Here is a 24164-nt window from a genome sequence, read left to right as displayed (position 1 = left end):
GCTAAGGAACTTAGACGGCAAAGCCCCTAAGATAGTGGCATATACAGACGAAATTGTCATCTTAATAAAGAGAAGGTGTCTACAAACCAAAAACAGTATTATGACCACCACTCTCAATACAGGTTATATCTGGAGAATACGGATCTGCTTTTGTTCACAAGGAAATACAAAATATTTCAATGGAGGCTCTCCTCGATAAACAGGACACAACTCTCTCTCAGGGACCTCGCCAAGTACCTAGGGGTAGTCTTGGACAGTAAACTGCTGTTGAAGTATAATGTAGAAGCCACTCTTTCTTCTAACTAAGGCTAGCAATGTATTATATGCATGTAGGTAGATGCTCGGCACAACCTGGGGGCTTTCCCTCTCTCAAGCACTCTCTACAATACCAATTCTGTTCTACGGTGTAGTAGTATGGTTGACAGGCGTACGGAAACCCACCTACCAGAAGTCAATGGAAAGAGTTCAGAGGCGCGCTGCGCTGTGCTTAACGGGAGCTCTAAAAACCACTCCAATGGCGTCTCTTGGACTAGTGCTAAGCCTGCTTCCTATAGACATCTTCGCTGAAAACTGTGCAGCAAAATCGGCGGGGCGACTACTGGCTGCAGGAGAATTTACATATAGAACCTTTGGGTATAGCTTGGTGGATAATGGCAGTTCGGCAAGCATCGACTACATAATCGCACTTTTCAATTGGGAAAGAAGGTTTACATTAAACATTTCCACGTGTGGCTCCAAAATGGAGGACGGAGTTAATGCAAGTATATACTGTCCAGAGTTAGGCATAAGGCAGTCTTTTATTGGGAAAGCCGCGAAGTTAGCTTATAATGCATCAGCAGGCAACTGCAAAGTCAACATCTACGTAGAAAGTAGAGCAGCAGCAATCAAGGCAGTAACCTAGTATCGCACATCGTCCAAAAGTGCCTTGAGAAGCAGCGCAGCAGTGGAGAGTGTCGTCAGAAACAAGCGATTTTACTTCTACAGGGTGTCAGGTCACAAAGGCATCGATGGCAATGAGATAGTGGATGAGATTACCAAGAGTGGTGTACAGCATTGGTAAACCCAGGCATTGTCTTTACGACGATCTGGACAAGAGCATGTCAAGGAAAATTAAAGTGTTAGGAAGATCGAAAATACACCTTGTTCCTGCTCACTCTTGATAAAATAGACTGTAGGAATATGATTGGAATAACCACTGGTGACAGTCTGGTGCGGTACACGCCTGCAGAATGGGGCTGACATATCAAGATGGCTGGCAGGCAGGCTGAAATACTACTACTTCTCTTGAACTACTAAACGGCACTCCATCTGGCATCGCTAAGGACTAAAACTGGTCTATGTGTGGCTCACAAGCCTACCAGATTAACCTAACCTAACCTTATTTATTTATTTGAAATTATACTGTAAGCCATATTCTTAAATTTGACTCGGATGGTCCATTTAAATTGCTCACAAATCGAAACGATAAATTATTTATCAAATTGGTACAACCCTTATTATGTTCGTGCGAAGTTTGATCTTCATATATCAATTAGCTTGTGTTTGGCAGCTGTCTGTTTACGACGCCAAATGTTTGTCTGGCGACTTTTATCATTGACTTTTAAGATTGAACAACGAGTTTGCTTGAAATTTTGTGTTTCCAATGGAATCACGGCTACGAAATCGTTGAAAATGTTGCAGAAGTGAGAAGAGTCTATTCTATCACAAACACAAGTATTTGAGTGGCACAAAGCATTACGTGAAGGTCGTGAAGTCGTATAGTTAAAGAACCAGTGCTCTTTGTATTGGCTTCAGATAGATAGCAGAGAATCTCAACATCTCTTATGGATCCATTCAATATATTTTGGTTAATGTTTTGGGTATAAAGCGTGTTACCGCTAGACTCTTATCAATATACTTGATCCATTTTCAAAAACGACTTCGAGTAGAGTATATTCATCATAAATGTTAAGTGTAAATTTATGAATATAAAGTCGAAACTGTCTAACCAGATGCCACAAGTGAGTCGAACTCGATAAAACCGCAATCCCCTGAAGGCACTGAAGATCATCCCAGCCGAGACTTATAGGTATGGAAAATTGGATTATCCGTTGGTATGCTTGTATAGGCGCAAAAGAGCCTATTTTGAAGGCGATAATAAATATTTGTATTAAAATACGAAGACATTTTATCATGCCATATATCTAGTGCCATATATCTAGTTAATTTTTTATTGAATTTTTATTGTATATACCATATATAACATACAGTTTTGGTTCACAAATTTTCATTTACTTTCACCAAGAAGCTCACTTTGTTTGCTTGAGTTTTTAGAATGCCAGCTGAATTCTTAAAATACATATTAATCTGTTTTTTAATTTGATGATTTTTTCCGATTTTCCTCAACTTACTTCGTACGAGATCAATTAATACAAGTAAGGAAGGGCTAAGTTCGGATGTAACCGAACATTGTATACTCTCGCAAAGTCAAATAGTATACTCGTTTGAGATTTCTTTGTGGATTGACTGATATTTTCGGTAGAAGGTCAACTATAGGCACTTGGTTCCACATATTTAGTACTTAGGGGCTTGAACAGTTTTGGTTCGATTTAGACAATTTTTGGCCATAAGGTGGCATACTTAAATCGCATTATTCACGCAAAGTTTTATCCCGATACAGTCATTGTTGCCTGATTTGCATAGTGGAAAGTGAAAGAATCAGATGAAATTGAAAATGGTGTTATATGGGAAATAGGCGTGGTTGTAGTCCGATTTCGCCCATTTTCGCACTATGACATAAAAATATGAAAGGAACGATATGCACCGAACTTGGTTGAAATCGCTCAAGCAGATCCCAAGATATGGGTTTTCACCCAGAAGTGGGCGGCGCCACGCCCACTGACTAATTTTGAACGTGGTTCCTATAGAGTCATCTCATACCATCCCAGAGATAAAATTTAATGTCTCTGGCTTGTTTAGTGCTTCGGTTATCGCGCTTTTAGTATTTTTTAAGAGTACCATTATATGGGGAGTGGGCGGAGTTGCCACCCGATTGCAACTATTTTTACACTGTAGGTAGAGGTTCTAAAAATATTTGCTTCCAGTGAATTTTGTTATTATTGCATAAGCGGTTTAGGAGATATACACATTAAACATATTAGGGGCGGGACCACGCCCACCTTAAAAAATTTTTTTAACTGCAGATGCCCCTCCCTATTGTGATCCTGTAAACCAAATAACAGTCTTGTATCTTTTGGAGCTTAGTTATGGCAATTTATTTGTTTTTGAATAATGGCGTTTTTTGGGCGTGGCAGTGGTCCGATTACGCCCATCTGCAATAACAACCCTCTCACGGTATCAAGAAACATGTCTACCAAGTTTCATAAATATATCTCAATTTTTACTCAAGTTAGAGCTTGCACGGACGGACAGACGGACAGACAGTCACCCGGATTTCAACTCGTCTCTTCATCCTGATCATTTATATATACATAACCCTATATCTAACTCGATTAGTTTAAGGTGATGCAAACAACCGTTAGGTGAACAAAACTATTATACTCTGTAGCAACAGGTTGCGAGAGTATAAAAATGAAATATACTTAAGCACTAGCTAGAACTAGATACTAGAGGAGTAGCTCGATTATAAAATTACCCGTAATGCACTCGGTCATCCACACTTAATTTCCACAAATAAATTCGTAATGTAACTACATTTATTATTTTCAGTTTTCGGTCTTAAGTGCCTAAAGTATTCTTAGTTCATGCAATGCGCACTTCCTACTAGCAAGCGGAGGAAGTCACAAGAGAAATATTACTTAAGTAAGGAGAGCATTGTAATTGTAAGATATAGTCATTTGTCTGCAAATATTAGAAGAAAGAAAGGAAAGAAGTAGCAAAGTAATAAATGCAATGACTCAGCCTAAAAGAATCGTGATAATATTCGAACAAAAAGTTACTTCTCATTGTTTGAATTTGGTCAGAAAAGAGGTTTGTCTGCATCCACTTACCTACTTAGCTTTATAAGAATGGAGTAATTGATTATATGCTCGCATATGTTATTGAAAATATTGGGAGTTGGGTAAATAAGTTCGAAGATTAATTTCGTTACATTTGAAAGCTGAAACAAGTAAGGAAGGCCTAAGTTCGGATGTAACCGAACATTTTATACTCTCGCAAAGTAAAATGGTATATGTGGCTTTGTAGATCTTGCCGCCTTGTTCTTGTTGACCCATATTTTCGGTAAGAAGTAAACTATAGACACTGGGGTCCACATATTCAGTACCTAGGGGCTCGAACAGTTTTGGTTCAATTTAGATAATTTTTGGTCACAAGGTGGCATACTTTAAACGTATTATTCACGCAAAGTTTTACCCCGATATAATCATTGTTGCTTGATATGCATAGTGGAAACTGAAAAAATCAGATGGAATTTAAAATGATGTTATATCGGAAATAGGCGTGGTTGTAATCTGATTTAGCACATTTTCGTACTATAACATAGAAATATGAGAAGAATATTATGTACCGAATTTGGTTGAATTAGGTTAAGCAGATTCCAAGATATGGGTTTTCACCTAAAAGTGGGCGTGATTCCTATAAAATTTAATGTCTCTGGCTTGTTTAGTGCTTGAGTTTTCGCGCTTTTAGTAGTTTTTAACAGTACAGTTATATGGGGAGTGGGCGGGGTTGTCACCCGATTTCACTCATTTCACACCTTCGATAGAGGTGCTAAAAACATTTGTTTCCAGTGTGGCGGTTTGTGGGCGTGGCAGTCATCCGATTACCCCCATCTGCTATACCAACCGTCCTACGTTACCAAGAAACATGTGTACCAAGTTTCATAAAGATATTTCAATTTTTACTCAAGTTATAGCTTGCACAAACAGACGGACGAACAGACTGTCACCCGGATTTCAACTCGTCTCTTCATCCTGATCATTTATATATATTATATAAACAGTAATAATAATAGGTATAAACCTATATTAAACTTGATTAGTTTTAGGTGATACATACAACCGTTAGGTGAACAAAACTATTATACTCTGTAGCAACAAGTTGCGAGAGTATAAAAATAGTATATTTTTGGTTATATTATATTTTTTTCGAAAGCGATCTTATTGTAGTTGGAATTTTGGTTCTTCTAGCATGTGTTCTAATGATTTTTCATCATGGATTGTCTTATTTAACATTCAGATATACACTAACATGTATGTTTTTAAATACTCACTTACATATCTGTGTGTTTTCGCAGAGTCATACAGCATTTCAGTACTTAGGAAATACTTGGCAACAAAATATGTGAATCATTGTATATTGGCAAGTTAATAAATATTTAATAAATAATTTATATTAAAATAAAGAATATATAAGGTTTATTTTTGTATATTTACGAAATTCGTTTTGGGTGTGAATAAGAAAATTACACGGGTTAACACGAAATTAGACCTCGAATTGAAAGTGTAAAATTTCTTAATTTAGGTCACAAATGCACGAAAAAAAATATATGATTAGTTTGATTTTGTGGTCAGGAAACTAATTAAACGAGTTTTCTCAAAATTTGTGGTTTTAATGTTTAATTTAAGATAGAACTACATAGATAAATGTATTTATCAGTTTCACTATTCAAATAACTCATCGGCGAAAATTTTCTAATTTGTGGACCAACAAAAATCCCAGCTTTAACCTTTGATTCTGATAATTTCGGAAAAAATTTTCTTAAGTATTCAAAAGCTTCTGAAGTTTGGTCGAGTTTTTTCACGAATTGTTTCATCAATCCGAACTTAATATGGAGAGGTGGAATTAACACTTTTTCTGCTTCCACAATGGAACTGAATTTTACGTTTTGTTTCCCGATACAAAATTTGGTTCTTTCAGGCCAAGACCGTTGAATGTAGTGCTTAGCATCCGCTCTGCTCATAGCACGGAAACTTGGTATATCCGCTCTGTAATCCCATTAAAAATCCGACCATTTTAAAATCACCAATCAACTACCAATTGAACTCGTCAGACTTTACTGCGTCAAGCAAGATTTTAACACTATCATAATTTTCTTTCATATGTACCGAGTGTGCAATTGGAAGGAATGGAAATTTATTTCCGCTATGCGCTAGGAATGCAAGATATGCCAATTTCTTCAAACATACCTTTGAAGTCATTGCAAAAACAAAGTCCATCTTCTTTTGCGAAAAACCTTGAAAATGTCTCATGCCTAGTTCGCTGATCTGTTATAGGTATTAACATTACTGTTTAAACCGAGCGCCTAAAAGCTCTGCTTTATTTTTTGGTAAATTTAAATCTCTTATTAGGTATATATTATAATCTTCTGTAGTAAGAAGATGGTATTTTGGTTGTTCTGGGGTAGGTAAAAACTCTTTATCGGAATTACTTTTATATGAACTCAGAGATGAGTTACTTTTTTGAGATAGATTCTTTGGTGGCTCAGGCACTGGTCGAGTCAGGTCATGTGGAAGTGGAGCAGAAGAAGATGCAAGGTCAGGATACTCGACAGGTTTTGCATTTTTACCTCTACGTCGTTTACTCGGGTTAACGATACAACAGTAGGAATCATGGACATGGTTCCTTTGTTCACGCTAAATTCTTGGTGTTGCAAACTTCATAGACCTTTTTTCACCTCGATACCAGCCTAAATTATAGAATTTAAATCAATTTCTATTACAGTAGATTCGCCGCTCAATTAAAAATCGCTCACCTTCCAAACATCTTTTACAATAACCACAACCAACATGTGGAGTCCATGATTTATCTTGATTTTGAACAGCACAGTCAAAATATGCTTCATAGGCATCGCAGAGAACTTGACATGACTTTAACTCATATTTAGTGTCTCTAACTTTCATAAATTCACCACATATATAACAAAATGCATTAGCATCGTATTTACACTTTCTCGATGACATTTTAACGTTTTCTGGGTATTTACGAAACACCTAGTCGTTATTTAATATCACTTGAGTGCCATTTTTAAAAAATTGAATAAAGTGTATTATTATTATAACTATCGCAAAAGCAAACTTTATACCAAAAACAAGTATTTTATTTTCGTTTTCGTGTCTAAATAATTGAAAAATCATAGTATAAAGTTTAGGACAAACAACAATTATTTGTTGACCCGTGTAATAAATACTTTCTTTGCTATTATTAAGAATAAATTGTAAAAATATTAAATTAGTAACTAAGACTAAAATCGATACGATATCTATGTATATAATATAATGATAATTAATTTTTTCATTTTTAAAAAATGCCTAATTTTATAATCTTGTATATTTATGTAAAAATGTATGAATTTGCAATTACAGCCTCGTCATACAATGTCAAAGGAATTTTAAATATCAAAATTTGTCCAACAAATTCAGACCACTCTGAATTCGGGTTCTAAATATATGGGCTAAAGTGTAGTCAAAATGGTGGACTTGTAAATTGTTGCCACCATCCACCGCATTCGCATGATTTGGTTTGGTTTTTTATTGTTTCTAAATTGAAAAGTTTTGGCAGTATAGACAGAAATATGAGTTGAATGTGAAGGCTGCCTTTGCCACGGATGCCTATTTTGAAAGCCTCTAGAAAACATAGTTTTCAAACGGTTTGAAGAGCATCGCTGGGTAAAGTGTATTATTTTAAAAGGAGGCTATGTTGTCAATTTTTCAAACTTCTCGTTTTTCGTTTGTAGGATAAGTACTAATCGGATCACCCTCTTGTATTTATATATTATGAATTTGATCCAATGTCTTCACAAAATACTTGCTTGCCTTCATGTACTATATTTATTACATACCGTAGATTAGATTAGGTTAGATTAGAATATGAGATTTTGCGCTGGGACCTAGGGTCTAGGTCCCTCTCCTCCATCACATGCATTCCCAAATTCCCAGCACCCTGAAAAACTCCAAGAACTTGCTGGGTGCTAAACATTATATACCGTACTTACTTCATAAGAATCACGTCACGTATTTTTCGTGCTTCTCTTCTCTTTTGAGCATCTCGGAGTTATAGCATTCCTAGTCACAATGACTGCTTCTTCACTCCGAAACATTTCTCGGTTACTTCCTGCTTTGTGAAGAAATAAGAAAGTTTACAATTTAGGAGAAGCAGAAAAAACCAGCCTTTATTTAGAAGCTACAATTTAGTGAAAAAATCAGTTTATACTTCAAATCATATTTTTTATTACTCTTTTAATGTTATTTTAATACATTTTTCAATGTTGTATGTCATTAATATTTTGTGTTGCGTAGTGTGATACAACAGTCATGTTACCCTAAAAGTTTCATATATGTAGTATGTACTATATGTATAATAAATATATTTATACTTGGAGCTGTCTAGTTGGAGTTTAAGTAAAAATTCTGAAGCCTAAAATTTGTTTATTATAGCATTTCTTTATTTACAAGTTTTGTAGTATACATTATAAAATGATACCTTTTAATAATTATGTTAGTTAATGTCTAAATAACATTTTAATTGCTATGGTATTAATTACCATGTATGGTATAGGTAAAATACTTCTTATTACAATAATTGTAAAATATTTCCAACATTATACAATTTTACAAGAAATACTATATATTTGAAATGAACAACACTTATAACATCAATATAAATTATTATTATGTAATATAGCATTTGAGAAAACCGACCTATATCACATTTAGAATTGAATAAATTCAAATTTTATTTATCTTTTGCTTTAGTTTACAGTTTAAATAACTGAATTTTTACTGTTCTTCAGAAATTATATCAATATCTGTATACATATAATTGTTTTCATTAAATAAAAGAATATATAATATTTTAAATTTTGATTTAACTTTTCTTAGTATAATTTTTATTTTCATTTACTTAACTACTGAAGCAAATGGAAAATCTATTTTTATGTTGTCCGTTGTCGGTATTTATATTTTTATTATTTATACTTAACTCAATATTTATTTTTAATATTTTTATCGCTTATTCATATATGTTATTTATTGAAATCAAAACAAAATAGTCTTCGACTTTTAAGAAACCTTGAAACTTGAGTTCTGAGAACGTCATTCAATATATTTATTGAGTAAATTATGAGGGCCCAATTTATAGAAGTACACCTATATTGTTTTTACAATGTAGCCACACAGCTGAAATAGATATCCCTCCAAATGCAAGATCAATAAATATAGACCTTCAAGTATTGTAGTTTTTAGAGAACTTCGCAACGAAGAATAAATACATCATGAAAGCATGATTGAAATGGCCATTCGTCAAAGCCATTCACGTTTACCAGATTATTGGTTATTAACGTTTTTTTATTTTGAGTCTTATTCGAATCTATAGCATCAGTCAGTAAGAAGAGAAATTACGTTAAATTAGAAGAATTTTCAGAAGCTCGCAGACAGTCAGCTTGGAGTTCATGTGAGACAACTTGGATTCAACGCACTGAGGCAATAGGGCGTTCTCAACTAGCGGACGAATCGAGAGCTAGAGCTAGCAAGCGTTAGCCAAAGTATTCTGCCTTATTTATGTATTTGCTTATCTAGGTCCGCTCACTCATACATAAATACGCGCTAATCCAGATATAGTATATTTGTGGTCTCGTTTATCTGTTTGCTGCTCTTCTTTTTCTCTCGCTTGAATTTTTTCATTTTTAAAAAATGCCTTGCGTTTGCTATAGAGTTCTCCATTCAAAAGCTCAATGAATGTTTAAATGAGCTTTTGAGGAGGAGAGAAGAGATTACCGAGGAAGAGGGGCTATAATTAGGTTACATAAGCCGCAGGTCCTTAATAAGGCCAGCTATATTGTATACAAAATCAAAGTGAATAAAGTGGAAATATCCTATTCAATATACAAGACATTTTTCAAACTAGAACTGTTTGAGTGTATGTAGTAAGAGCGGATATGAAGTTGCTCTGTATTATAGGAGGGCGGTCTAATCGGTATCTTGATTCAATTATATAAGGTTGTGTTACTCGAAGCGTGATTTCTCTTACGAACAAAATTTCTAATCCACAATGACGAAACAACTTTTTATGGTATGAATTTTTTAGAAGTATTTGTACACGATTTTCATGGTTTTGTGTGATTTTCTTGAGAAAAAGGTTCAAAGCGCTTTGTCGATATATAATTGATTATTATACAGTAGGTACCACAACGGACCGGCGTTCTAACTGTCCAAGAGAGATCCTTGTTAGGATCGACCTCTAGCTAACCTATCCTAAACTAGAGAACATAATTTTCAGAAGAAATTTCTTTGGACACTTTTGAAAATTTTATGTGTTTTTAATATTAATTGAAAGAAAACAGAGCGTATTTAAACGAGTAAATAATTAATTAAATTAAAAATAAATTTAAAGCTGAAAAATATCCAATTGCGATACTTGTGGTATACTACGCAAAAAGAGCAAAACATTTTTCCAAGTGCCGAAGGATGTGCAACGCGAAACTCTGTGGAGTAAAGCAACAACAATTTCAAATTAGAAATGCAATTTCGTATGTTCCAAAAATATTTCCACCCAGCGATTTCCTATTGCCTACGATTAATATGGTGTGAAACTTGCAGACAAATAATAGTAGAGGAAGTTTTTATGGAATGACAGAGGGACAAGTAAGAACAATGGTTAATAACAATTATAAAATAATATTATTGATAAACCTATCAACTGGGCATGGGGCGATATATCAAATGCAATATGCTGGCATAATGCTGATCTTCAAGCGTGTAACCATATGTAGATTGAGTCTCACATATTTCAAAATCTGATTTGTTAATTGCATCTAAAGTCATAGACGACCATCTCCAGCAGAATGTTGGTAAGTTTAAATTAATTATCATTTCATAAGGGTTAAAAGTTAAACTTTTTGCATATTTACTGCGAAAGTACAAAGTTGAGCTTGTGAGGAAAAATCGTCTAAATCAAGACAGTTTGAAGCACTTTTTTGGAGCGATACGATGCATGATTCAATTACATATACATATAAGGTTGTGTCGCTACGGAGCGTGCTTCGTCTTACAAAAGAAAAAAAAAATCCACAATGCCAAAATCAACTGGTTTTTGTTTTTCTCATGATATTATTGTTTATATTTTGACGATTTTGTGTGATTTACAACATATTCGTATTCGTATTTTCATTGGTTGAAATCTTTTAAAAATTTATTTTTAAATCATAAATAGACAACAATACAAAGCAAAACGGCTGATTTTGACATTATGGATTCAAAGACTTTTGACAAATTGATGTTTTAGGGCTATTGACATAGCCTTATATAATTGAATCATGGATACGAAGCAAGCAAGATCGTACATAATCCATACTAAATTATAAATGTGAATGTAAGTTCGTTCGCTTTCACGCCGAACCCACTTAACTGATTATTATGATACTTTGTTCACATCTGTATTCCTAAAGGTAGTAGAAAGACATAGGTAATTTATTTAGCCAGATGTGCTTGTTTGTCGAAGAATTTTAAATCTAGCACTGAACGAAATCAAGAAGATTCAAATCACGCAGAGCTGAGAAAACAACTGCAGCGGAAACGCCTCTTCAGATTTAAATCAGTTTTCAGTTTTTTAAAAAGACAAGCTGAGCAAAATTAAACATGATGAGCGATGAAACGTAACAACAATCGTAGGCGACAAGAATCACGGCCACAAAGGATTAGTCCTGAAATTCCACATAAAGGAAAAGCCAAAAGTCTGTCCAGTTTCCAATAAAGCTCAGCTTTGCTGTTACCGTAAAACAAAAAATAACAGGGATGCATTTAGAAAAGCCATGCTTCTCTCGCGGTCAACTATATCTAGCCTTTTTGCTGAACGGAAATCTTACAAAATAGTATAACAAATATTCTAGAATCTGTTGAGTTTCATTACATAAATGCAGTAATTTTCAAATACTAATTTTTATTAAAATGTAATGATCTTTGACATTTATTTAACGAATTTAATGCAAGCGATAACTCGGGTAAAGTTATTATAAACATATTTTAGAATATTTTCCGAAAATTTGAAGTTGATGTGGCAAGTATTTTCGGAGATATTAATGTATTTGTAAGAGCGTCTTCGGACATTGGTAATCAGCTTTAAGCGCGTTTTTCTCGAAACTCTGTCTTCAGAGTCGATGAGAAAACTTTCTCTGAAACCGGTGGAACAATCAGCTTGAAATTGCCACATCTCAGATACTTCTCACGTTTTTAAGCTACACTGAAGTGTAAATTTTACATAAAAAACGACTTCTTTTGGGTAGCTGCTATTTTGTCAAACATCTAAATTTTGGATAGTCCTTTCATCATTTTCATCTGTAATAATAATAATTTGTTTGATTTTTTGTTTACAGAAACTTTTAAGCAGAAAAACTTTCCTCACTGCTGGGATCGGCCACGGCAAAAAAGTAGTTCAAAATTTTTCAAAATGAACCGTCGATTAGTGAAGTACATTAAATTCAGATAATGTACTTTTTTTGATATATTTATTAAATAAGTCTCTTTGGAAAAAGTTCACAACAACACATTATTTCTGACTTCGAAATGGATATAACCCCATATTATTTCATTAAGTATGCTGTGTTAAAAAAATTTTGAAAACAAAATATCGAATAACAGAGATAAATTCTTCTATGTAAATGTTATACAGTTATAAATTACAATTGGAAAATTAATCAAACTCGTTTTTGTAAACTGTATACTAGTACATGTGCACATTACAATTTCTTATTATAAAATATAATTTGATTCATCATTTGATTTAACTTGCATTATTAATATTGAAATAATTTAAAAATACTTTAGCTTAATGCCTTTTATAAACGCAGCTTATTATGTACTATTATTCATAACTTTTGATACATTGTCAGTCTCCTGTGATTTATTTGTTGTTAATTTGTAATTATTTGTTATAACGTATGCTTACTTCTGTATTTTCATATATATAGATTAGGGTGGAGCGGAAATTTTTTTTTTGTTTCTGCTTAGCTTAGGGTAAAGTCTGTAGATTATCAAAAATGGAAACTTTTGGACAAAAAAAAAATTTTTTTTAACATCTTTTTTATTTCCTAAAAATTTTTTGATAAGTGTTCCAGAAGCTGTGTAGAGTCCTCTTTCTGGCCGACTTAAAATTATCAACTTAAAAAAAAATTTTGTGGTGATTGGAGTTTTGAAAAAAATTCTTAAATGACAACATGCTTTCCTTAAACGTTAAAATAAATTTTGAGTCAAAAACCGTCACATTAGGTAATTTCTATATAAATGTAAAGAGCTTAAACCAAAAATAATTTATTTTTGTCCAAAAAAAATTTGAACTTGAAATTTACTTTAAATCTGAGAGGCGGCCATCTAGATGTTAAAAACATTGGTTTTTGTGAAAAAGTTTTCTTCTTTTATAATCTACAGTCTTTACTCTCAGGCTAAGCAAAAAAAAAAATGTTTTTTCGCTCCATCCTAATACATATATATAATATATACCTATATACAATTTATATTTATTTTTGGTTTTTTTTTTGAGGAAAAAGTATTAAGTTTTAGGAAAGTATGAAATGTACAAATTGTATATACAAACAGTATGAAATTATTGGGTTTCATTTTAAATTTTGTATATCCGCTTATTATGCTTACTGGTTAGCTAATTACCGTTATTTATTTGCTATAAAATGTAGTTATTTTTAAATTTGTATCATTACCCATTCTAACTGTCTGCTTGTTCTATTCGATTTTCATTTCGTCAAAATTTGCATTTCAAAAAGTCTTCGTGTTCGTATACTGCTGACTATGACATATTTTTTGTTAAATTGAATGCCAAATATCTATTTTAGTTATATGTATATGTGTGCTTAGATTATCAATTTGCTTTCATAAGTATAGTTAATTTAATCTGTAGATTTCCCAAATCGCTTTCTCATAGTGAGTTCGTCGTAAACTAGTATTTTCTGTAGATATTTATCGCTTTATTGGTACTTGATAAATAACTTTGTTAATATTATATTGTGGTAGTCAAGGTATCTAGTCGGTGTTTCTATTATAGTTGTGATACTGGTTCAAATACGATCTTTATAAGTATTGTATTTTAAAATAAAATATATGTACTGATTATTACTTTCCTGTCTTATTCGCTGCCTTCAATGCTTCAGTCATAATGATTATAAAATTGTATATCTTTAAACTTGTAGTTACTGATAAAATATGTGTGTTTGATATGCAATCCCTGTTTCAAATTCCTAAAAATTTTCTTTTCATTACCATTACTAGTATACTAAACAATACAATTCGTTGCTTTACATTTTACTTTCAGGTTAGTTTATTCGCAATTTAAAAATTTATAGACAAGAGATATTTTTTGCTTGAGTATAATTCTTGTTTTTTTTTCAAGATTCACTTTCGTAGAACTATTGGCTGGCTTCTAAATAATGTACTCAGAAATTTATATATCCAGGATTTTTAATTTTCATTTTCTTGTACCAATGATCTGGCTCGTTTTTTCTTTCTTTGCCTTTGTGTGGCTCACAATCTGTTATAATTTAGAAAATCTATTTTTTTGGAAAGTTCTTTATAATCTCCTATATCTGTAGTAGTGTAACTGCCCTCAGCTGTCACCTATTTCTTTTTTTGTTGACCATAACCAGGTTTTACTGCTTCTAGGTTATGAGAATTTCCTAAATCAGTTCACTGTCTCTATACTGTTCGTTAGTTCTGGTCAGTATCCAGAAGTTTTCATTTCGCCGGGTGATAACAGTCAAAGCTCTTGAGGTGAATCACATACCAACCGGTAACTTGTTTTCTATTTTACAAAGTGGCTTGGGAAGTTTATAAGTAAGTCTAAAGTTGTTTTGGGAGATGGTCGATGGAAGGGCAGATAAGTGTAACATTGAATGAATACATATATGTGACGTTTAGAATTGCGATATTACTTATACACTCTTCATGAAATTCAGAAGGTATATCGCCATAAGGAGCACATCTACATCTTATTAACGACTGGTAGGTAAGGATGGCGTGACAGACAGCCAGTAAAACCTAATCTTTTTAGTTACAGCCCTCTAAAGTGTATCCGCTTAGTTCAATGACCCCTATCAGTTTATCTGATAGTGTTTACTCGGAAAAAAATCATCGGATACTACATATACATATACACTATAAATGTTCTTTTCCATATTTTGTATAATAAAAAATCCAACTTCTATACCTTCAGTTTGCCACCAGACATTTTTGACTTGAGTATAATTCTCGTTTTGTTTTTTTTGTCAGATCCACTTTCGCTAATTTTGTAAATTTTTGATTTTTTTCGACAGTAGGTTATTGTACGGATAATATTTTCTAGAAAAAAAAATCGTTTTAGGTTTCATCCACGGAGAAGGCCGGATTTACGGCACTGTGGACCCTGTATTTGCGCCGTCCGAGATCGTGTGTAGTTCCAATAATATTAAACCTTCTTCTTTTTTACTGTTTATTCTTAAAATATGTATACATATTACAACCTAAAAATCGCCTTTTTTATGATGTCACACTAGGTATGTCCCTTACAAAGGTTAACGTTTTTGGTTGCGTTAATGCATATAGCTGAGAATTCTTCAGTGAAAAAGTTGAAGATTATACGTTTTGAGCACATATTACACCTACATATATAATCTAAAAGTCATTTGAAATTATTATTATGAAGACGTGATTTATATGTGAAGGTACGGTTTCAGATCTTTTTACCTACTTCATTTTTAAGTATAGCTTGCGATCCTTTTAAAAGAACGGAAGTTAAACAAACACATAGATTAACAAACTAATTGCGAAGCAATATTACTTTGGGTGCCTCAATTGTAATTTTTTATTTGGGTATTGATTTTTTGATGGATGATAATCTTCGTGACTTGGCTAAATAAAAAATGACATAATGCCTTAAGATATATAAAAAATATATCCGGTTACTAAATATCATTGCAGCACTACTTTTTCAACAATCATTCTCTGTCCTACCTTATTTCCTTTACTCTTATATAACGAATAGATCACTACAACTCGAAGAGTTTCTTCGACGCATATTTACCGCCTTCTTGAACTTCAGCACCGAAGAGAGGAAGACTTTCGTACGATTCGTTAATTTGGACACGGTCTTCCGATTACCTTCGTCCAATAGCTGATCATTGCTCTCCGTGTAGTTGTCACTTGTTGAACCATCGCTAACACATCGTCTGCCCCCCGTAAATGCGCCGATGGCACCACTCACCGCGCCACTACCGTAAAATCGACGATTTTTTGGCGATGCGTTTAAACTATTCTTGCCTCCAGCTAGCAGCAAATCGAATTTACTTAGTGGACGCGTTTGTTGCTGTTGTTTTACAAGTGTCGGTTGACGTTGTATCGCTTCATCTTCATCTTCTAACTCACTCTCACCCATCTTGAGAATACTTTCCAGATTGAGCGTACGCTTGTTTGTGCGCTGTACATGGTTCTTCGTGGTTGCCAGTTTGATACCCATTCCCGTTGAAGAGAGGCTCGTGCTGACGGTGCGTTCGCTGCCAGTACCGATGCCTTCATCAACGACCGGCTGGTTTTCATCAATGTTGTCGGCGGTGTTGGCACTAACACTAGCTCGGTTTCCCGCGTTGTTCTCATTGTCGACTGCATCATCATCTTCATCATCGTCGGCATGATACATGGATACCTGTCGAACCATACGTCGTGGCGCTATGTGCATGTGCCGGTGCTTTTGTATTGCACTCTGCAAACTGAGACGTTGACGATCGCGCTCGTTGAGGTTACGTATACGCTGTGGATTCAGTTTGGACTGCGCGACAATGCCGACGAGAAGCTCGTTAACGTTGTGATCGAGTCCAGATGAGGTTTCAATAAATTTACAGCAAATCTCTTTAGCCAACTTTCGACCAGCTAAAAGAAAATTCCAATGCGATGAAGTGTACAGTGAATTACTGAAATACATTCTATTCATATACATATGTATGTATGTGTGTACATATAAATTTTTTTTAAATCTGTGACGCATAAATATTTTAATGTATGTAATATTATATACTGTAACATTATATATGTATGTAATATTATATATTACATATACATAGGTTTATACAAAGTTTATACAAGGTTTATCATGTTGCCGTTTCACCAGATGTAACCGAAGTTTTATTAAATTTTTATAATCGATGGTTATCATCAGGAATGATCCATCATATATTTAGTCTTGCCGTAAATTCTGTTACAAAGTTTACAATGCTTCTCAAAAAACTTAATATTTCGAGAATGTTTGTTTACCGCACTATAAAAAAGCCATAAAAGCTATTCGCAGAAATCCCCTTAGAAATCATAAAATTATGTCAAGGGAAATGGATATATCGAGCAGATCATTGTCAAGACTTATTTAAGTTGATCTCCACATGAAAGCCTCCCATCAGTAAACAGGTCATCTTCTCACATTGCGCTTGAAGTAAATTCGGCTCAACAGATGGGATCGGGCCTTCAGTGGAACGCGGGGTATAGCCATGAAAGTTTTTAATAAGCAAAACGACAAAATCTACGCAAAAACTTCCAAAGACGTAAAAAGTTTTATTCCAAGAGTTTTCAAAATGGTCATCATTCAGCTGGTGTAATAGTATGGAGGGGAGTCTGTAAAGGCGTTACATCTCTTCACTTCTAAGAAGAAATGGGCCAAAGTGTAACAGCAGGACGTTTTAGCAGTCATATTAAAGAAGTAAAACAATACTCTCTTCGATGGAGAGCACTTGATCTTCTAGCAAGATTCTGCTGCAGCACACAAGGCAAAAACCACACTGCAGTGGTTTAAAGCAATATTATGGTTCTAAAGCTACAGATGATTGACCATCTGGAAGTTGCTGTCGACTAACCACACAAATTTGCAGATTCTAAAAAAATCTCTGGTTCGAGCAGCGTCGTCAATACTAAAAGAAACTGTGTGTGCTGCTATTGATCAATGGCCTCGTTTGAGAGCTTGTGTGAAAGCAAAAGGTGACCCTTTCGAATGAAATTTTGTACAAGAGCAATGTTATATATATATTATTAAATGAAATTACCCTTATTAAAAATGTATTATAGTTTAAATTTTATAACGGCATGAACTTGTAACAAAACTTAGGGCAGGGCTAAGTACGTGAGCTTAATGTCCTAATTTGTTTTATCAGTATGTCTTTAGATATAGAATACCTAGAAAATCTCTGAAAAAGGGAAAATACATCTGGTGGCTAAAAACAACCATATGAAGTATCTGATGTCATTAAATAATTATTTATTCAATTAAATTTTTAATTAAAATTAGTCAGTGAACTCTCATCCTGGCTTAAACGTCACTTTTCACAATTCGAAGTAGTAGGCAACTCTCATATTTTGAAACCAGCAAAAAACTGCCTTGAAATCCAATGTAGAATTTTCACAATCCAAGGTGCTATTTTGAATTCTATTCAATAGTCAGCCAATAGATAAGTATAGCCAATTCGAAATGTAGGGATGCACAAATTTTTGGGAATATTTTGAACTGTAATCATAATTCAGCCATATCTTGTAGCAATATTTTTAGGATCACATGGTGACTTTTCCTGTTTCTATACCTTTCTAAGCTTATGAAGCTTCCTGCATCGTCTCCTGCTACTCCAGTAAGCTGAGTTTATCAAATTCAAAAAAAAAGTTTTTTTTCGAAATCTATAAGAACCAGTTTTTCACTTCTAATGAAACTTTTAATATAAAGCAATTATGTTAAACTATCTTAACATATAAATAGGGGTGCTTCATCACCTATTACTCACCTTGCCGATTAACCTCACGATGTCGCTCTAAATCCGTTTTATTGCCAACTAAAATAGCGCCACGTGTCAGCAACATTTCGTGTTCTTTCAAATATTGTAAAACCTTCTCGGCTGCCTTGAAGGAATTGCGATCTACGACCGAGTATACAACAACAAATAAATCGATGTTGTAAGTCGAACAAAAAGCTTCCGTCTAAAAAGAGAAGAAAAATGAAAAAATAAGTAGGAAAATGTAAGTAAAAGTAGTAGTAATGAGAATAAATTGAAAAAGCCGGCTACTTAGATGATATGAAAGCCAGCGATAATTGTTATTAATGTCAATAAAATTGTGCGTTCTTCTGCCAACGGCGCTTGAGAGATTCAATGAATTAAACCCCGCTTGGGGCTGTTGTGTGCGCGTTGTCAACAGTTGAGATGACAGTCGACGTGCCGATAAACGGTGCGAGTATTCTAAGCAAATACACACACATAAAACATATAAGTAATATTGTATATTTGTATTGCTGCCTTTATCGCATGGCCTGCGCTGTGGGACTAAGCAATATATTTTTTGTTGTTTTTGCTATATTGTCGCTTAACATACAAAGTGTTAATGACATTCGACAACACACGAACACACAAACAAGTACATGTGAGCTTTATCTCGCCTACACACAAGCGACTACAATTAAGTTCATAGGTTTATATTATATATATTCTATGCCTTTGCTCGAATCTATGTATGTCAAAGCATGTTCATGTTAAGGTTGTTGTTTTTATACATCGTAAGAATGTTGGCTCTCTTTTTATGTCAACAACATGCTCTACATTTGTAAGCATCCATATAAAAACAGATATACTTATATGCATATGTATGTGTGTATGTACTTTCCTGTAGCACTTCAACTTTACAGGTCGGCGGCTAGCTTGCCGTCAACGTCGTCAGCATCTAAATATTCACTCAAGTGAGAACTTGACCTACTCAGCTCAACATCACTGAGCGACAACTCAACAATGCAATGCTGGTAATTACTCACACTCTACGTGGCGAAAGATGAACGGCTAACGGTGCCAATGGCTAGTATGAATGTGTCGTTCCGTCCAGTAAGTGTTTTGTGGGACAACTACTTACCGACATTTCACAGGCAGGATGATCGATAATTTCCAAGTCCGTTTCGATGCCATCAACAAGCACAGACACTGTCTTTTGACCGTAATCGTCGTCTATAATGGAACGAGAGGGAGACAGTGATAATAATTTTTAATCTGTCTATAAATATATGTATATTTATATCTATACATGTGTATAGCGTACGAATATGTGGAAATATACTTTATATGAATTGATGAAATGTTTTCAAACAATTTGTACACATTATTAATATAATTTTCGAAAAAGAAAGGTTAAATTATTAAAATACTGAATGGAAGGATCTTTTAATTGAACATGTTTTGGAATAGATTTGCCATCAGTCTCTAAATATTAAACTCAAAATAGGAGCAAGACATACCATCTGAACAAATTTGATCCGGACTGACCAAAAAAATTATTATTTATTATTATTTTCAAAATAGGCTCCCAAGCGAATACAAGCGTGACAACGTTTAATGCCGTCATCGGAATTTTGGCTTCGGTATCACCTTATTTTAGGAGCGCCTTTCACAGGATTGTTGGACAGTTTCGACGTCATATTCATTACCAGTACGTTTTTATATCCAATATTATACGTCAACTTAATTGATGTCTTACATATTGTTCGACATAGGGGAAGTATTCATTCGATTTCATCAAATTTTGGCCCAATAATGATTAATATGAGGTATACGGGGCTGGAGTGAATTTTAATTCCTTTTGACATAAGGGCACATTATTATGAAAAATATTTTCTCTGAATTTCCATATCACAGAGATTTACTATATTTTTAGTAAAATATCATTTATAGTGACTTTATTTATATACTGCAAAGTGAAAGGATCATATGGAACTTAAAATTGTAATATATGGCAATAGGTGTGGTTGTTGTCCAATTTTGAATATTTTCACAATGTCGAATCATACGAATGTAGAGAAAATTTCGTACACCTAAAATTCGTTGGCAACTAGTCGAGCAGTAACTGAGGTATAGAATTTCACCTAAAGGTGGGCAGTGCTACGCCCATTGTTTTATTTTGATACCATCTCTTCTAAAGTCCTGCCGTACCATCTCGGATATATAATTTAATGTGTTTTAATAATTAATTTAATGAGTTATCGTCCTTTTAGTAGTGTTCAACATAACTGTTATATGGGGAGTGGACGGGGTTAAAATCCAATCTCACGCAATTTCACATTGTCAGCGCAAGTGCGCAAAACATTTGTTTAAAGCAAATATGGTTGATATAGCTTGAGTAGTTTAAGGCTATTATGAGGAGAGGCCACACCCACTTTTAAAAAAAAATTAAAACCACAGAAACCCGTTCCTAATTCAATTATTTGTAGCAAATAAAAAAATGTTTATCTTATTGCGGAGTTTAGTAATAGCACTTTATAACTTTTTGATTAACGAAATTTTGTAAGCGTGGTAATGGTCCGATTCGACAATCTGCAATACCAACCTCCAACCATGGTGTACTAAGTTTTATCGCGATATCTCAATTTTTACTTAAGTTATCGCTCGACCGGACGGACGGATAGACAGTCAACTGGAATTCAACTCGTTTTGTCATCCTGATTATTTATATATATATATATATTTAGCTTAGTTTAAAGTGTTACAAATAACGGCTAAGTGAGCAAAACGTACGTATATATAATACGTACTCTGTAGTAATATGTTTCGAGATACTAAATATAATATTATGATTGCCATAATAATTTGTTTGATAATATGTCAGCGTGTATATGCCGATATACTGGCAAACACATTTATTTAACAACTAATTTTTTACGCGCGCGTTAAATGCTATGCTGCTATTTATGAACACTTTTTTTTAGATATGGCAAGCATAAGGTAAATGAAGATGTAAACTAGGCAAGTGCTATTTAAGTATTTTTTTTACAAAAAATATTTCTTTAATAAACAGAATAAAATATGAATTGATTGGCTGCTTGTTTATTTACTGCACAATTTGTTAAAGCTTTTTTACATTAGGTCAAGTAAAAAGTTCGTTCGGTTTTTATTTAAGAGATGGCGTTATTGTACATAGTACTAGTGTTACGTGTCGCATCTTGTCATACTATACGGCGCTGAAAACGTGTTTATTCGCGCTAAAAGTTTGTCCTTGACAGTTTTTCGATTGATTGGCTCAGTACGTTGTGAGCGCTCGTCAAAGATGGACACCAGCAAAGAGAAAATTCGCTATATTTTACAATTTTTCTTCGATCAAGGCGAAAAAGCAGCCAAAGCGGCTGAAAAAATTAATTTAGTTTATGGGCTCGATACTGTAAACGAACGTGTAGCACAAAAGTGATTTGCTAGGCTCCGTTCCGGTAATTTCGATGTCGAAAATGCACCACGCGTCGGGAGGCCTGTCGTCGAAAATTGCGATAAAATCATGGAAATAGTGGAAACAGACCCTCACGTGAGCATTTATTTAATTGCTGAGGAACTAAAGATAAGCCAGAAAGATTCAAAGGAAGAAGAAGAAGCTCGATGTTTGGTTGTTACGCGAAATAACGCAAAGAACATGATGGACCGAATTTTCATCTGCAAATCGCGGCAGAATCGCAACAAAATTGACCCGTTTCTGAAGCGGATTGTGACTGGCGTTGAAAAATGGGTCACTTATGACAACATCGAGCGCAAACAGTCATGGTCAAAGCTCGGGGAAGCGGCTCAGATGGTGGGCAAGGCCAGATTGACGGCAAGGAAGGTTTTGCTGTGTGTTTGGTGGGATTCGAAAGAAATCATTTACTACGAGCTGCTCCCATATGGCCAAACGCTCAATTGAGCCCTGTACTGCCAACAACTAGACCGCTTGAAGGCAGCACTCATCCAGAAGAGGCCATCTACATATGATCAACAGCGGCCGAATTGTGTTCCATCAGAACAATGCCAGAAGCTCCGGGAGCTCGGATGGGAGGTCCTAATGCAACCACCTTATAGTCCAGACCTGGAACCAAGTGATTACCATATTTTCCTGTCCATGGCGAACGCGCTTAATGGTGAGAAGTTGGCCTCAAGAGAGGCCTGGGAAAATTAGCTCTCCGAGTTTCCAATAGGGACGAAGTCTTCTACGAGAGGGGTATAATGAGATTGGCATCTCGTTGGCAACAAGTTTACGAACAAAACGGCGCATATTTGACTTAAATCGGACAAATGTACATAAAGTTATCATCTTTTGAAAAATCAATAAAAAACCGAACGAACTTTTTACTTTACCAATATAAGCAAAATTTTGTTAAATAAAATCAATATTACTCATACGCAGTGGTGTGCTTTGATGGACTGGAAACTTTTAACATACATATGTATTTTTTAAATAGAATTATAGAAAAAAGCTCGTGTTCTCGCAAATAAAATTTATTATGAAGTTTTATAATTGTAAATAGTTGCAATCGGGTAGGAAATAGGATTTATGTATCTTATATATATGTACACACCATACATAGGTATAAGGCATATATTTTACATAATAACAAAATTAAAGCATTCTATTTTATATTTATATAAAAATTATATAGTTCACCAAAACTAAATTTAACCAATCATATATATATATATATATATACTAGTAGAATATATAGAGAAATATCTCCGAACTTTCAACTTATATATTTATAATTCATAAGCGAGATAACATAAAGCAGTAAGCATTTTTCCTAACACTAAATATCTCCGCTTTATAAATTTTTTGTAAAATTTATAAATAACGAGTATATTGACAACTTTTTGCTTGATAGATTTATTGCCAATGTGTTTGGATTATCATTTAATCTAATACATATGTAGTTAATATGAAGAAAATGTATTTAAATTTCTAAGAGATTATCTTTCTCAAACTAGCAATATACGATAAAAGGTTTTTAAGGGGCTCTAGTGTAGAATCATGTCGGTATAACACTGAGTTTCAACTAAAATTCAAATTAGATAATCAGTGAAGCTAACTTATATCAACAACCAAATAATCTTCTCCTTTCACTTTAATGCGGACAAAGTGAAAAAAAACATTTGCGAAGGCTTCAGCGATTCAAAAATAATCCACCAAACCAAATACCACCAAAAGTATTTTGAATAAAAAGGTAGCAAGTACTCACAACTTTTGGGCTTAATAATAGAAAAGTTGCCAAATTTTATCGTTATTACACACAAATGTACTTTAAGATAGCTGTACAAAAACAAAAACTGTGTAGCATGTTCAAATCCCGTTAACGAAATCGAAATTATATACGACAAATTAAACAGCAAATGCTGAGATATTCAGCAAAGAAAATTAAAAACTTTTCAAATTAGTATAATAACGCTAAATGAAAGCGCGACAGTG

The 24164-nt window shown here is 34.0% G+C and overlaps 1 protein-coding gene across 2 annotated transcripts in view; it reads right to left on the bottom strand.

The window, feature by feature from the left end:
• Nucleotides 1–8301: 8301 nt before the first annotated feature.
• Nucleotides 8302–24164, bottom strand: part of LOC106616707 (uncharacterized) — a 116085-nt gene continuing 100222 nt past the window's right edge. For both annotated transcript variants that reach the window (XM_070109631.1, XM_036366274.2), the window contains exons 10-12: nt 19833–19924; nt 18722–18914; nt 8302–16838 (exon numbers count right to left, since the gene is read on the bottom strand). In XM_070109631.1, the coding sequence (XP_069965732.1) occupies nt 15943–16838; nt 18722–18914; nt 19833–19924 (1181 nt within the window). In that variant the 3' untranslated portion in view covers nt 8302–15942. The remainder of the gene's footprint in view (nt 16839–18721; nt 18915–19832; nt 19925–24164) is intronic.

Source organism: Bactrocera oleae, chromosome 5 (assembly GCF_042242935.1).
Source record: "Bactrocera oleae isolate idBacOlea1 chromosome 5, idBacOlea1, whole genome shotgun sequence".
NCBI lineage: Eukaryota > Metazoa > Arthropoda > Insecta > Diptera > Tephritidae > Bactrocera > Bactrocera oleae.
Note: the sequence above shows the minus strand (reverse complement) of the source record. Positions and strands in the feature narration are given on the sequence as shown.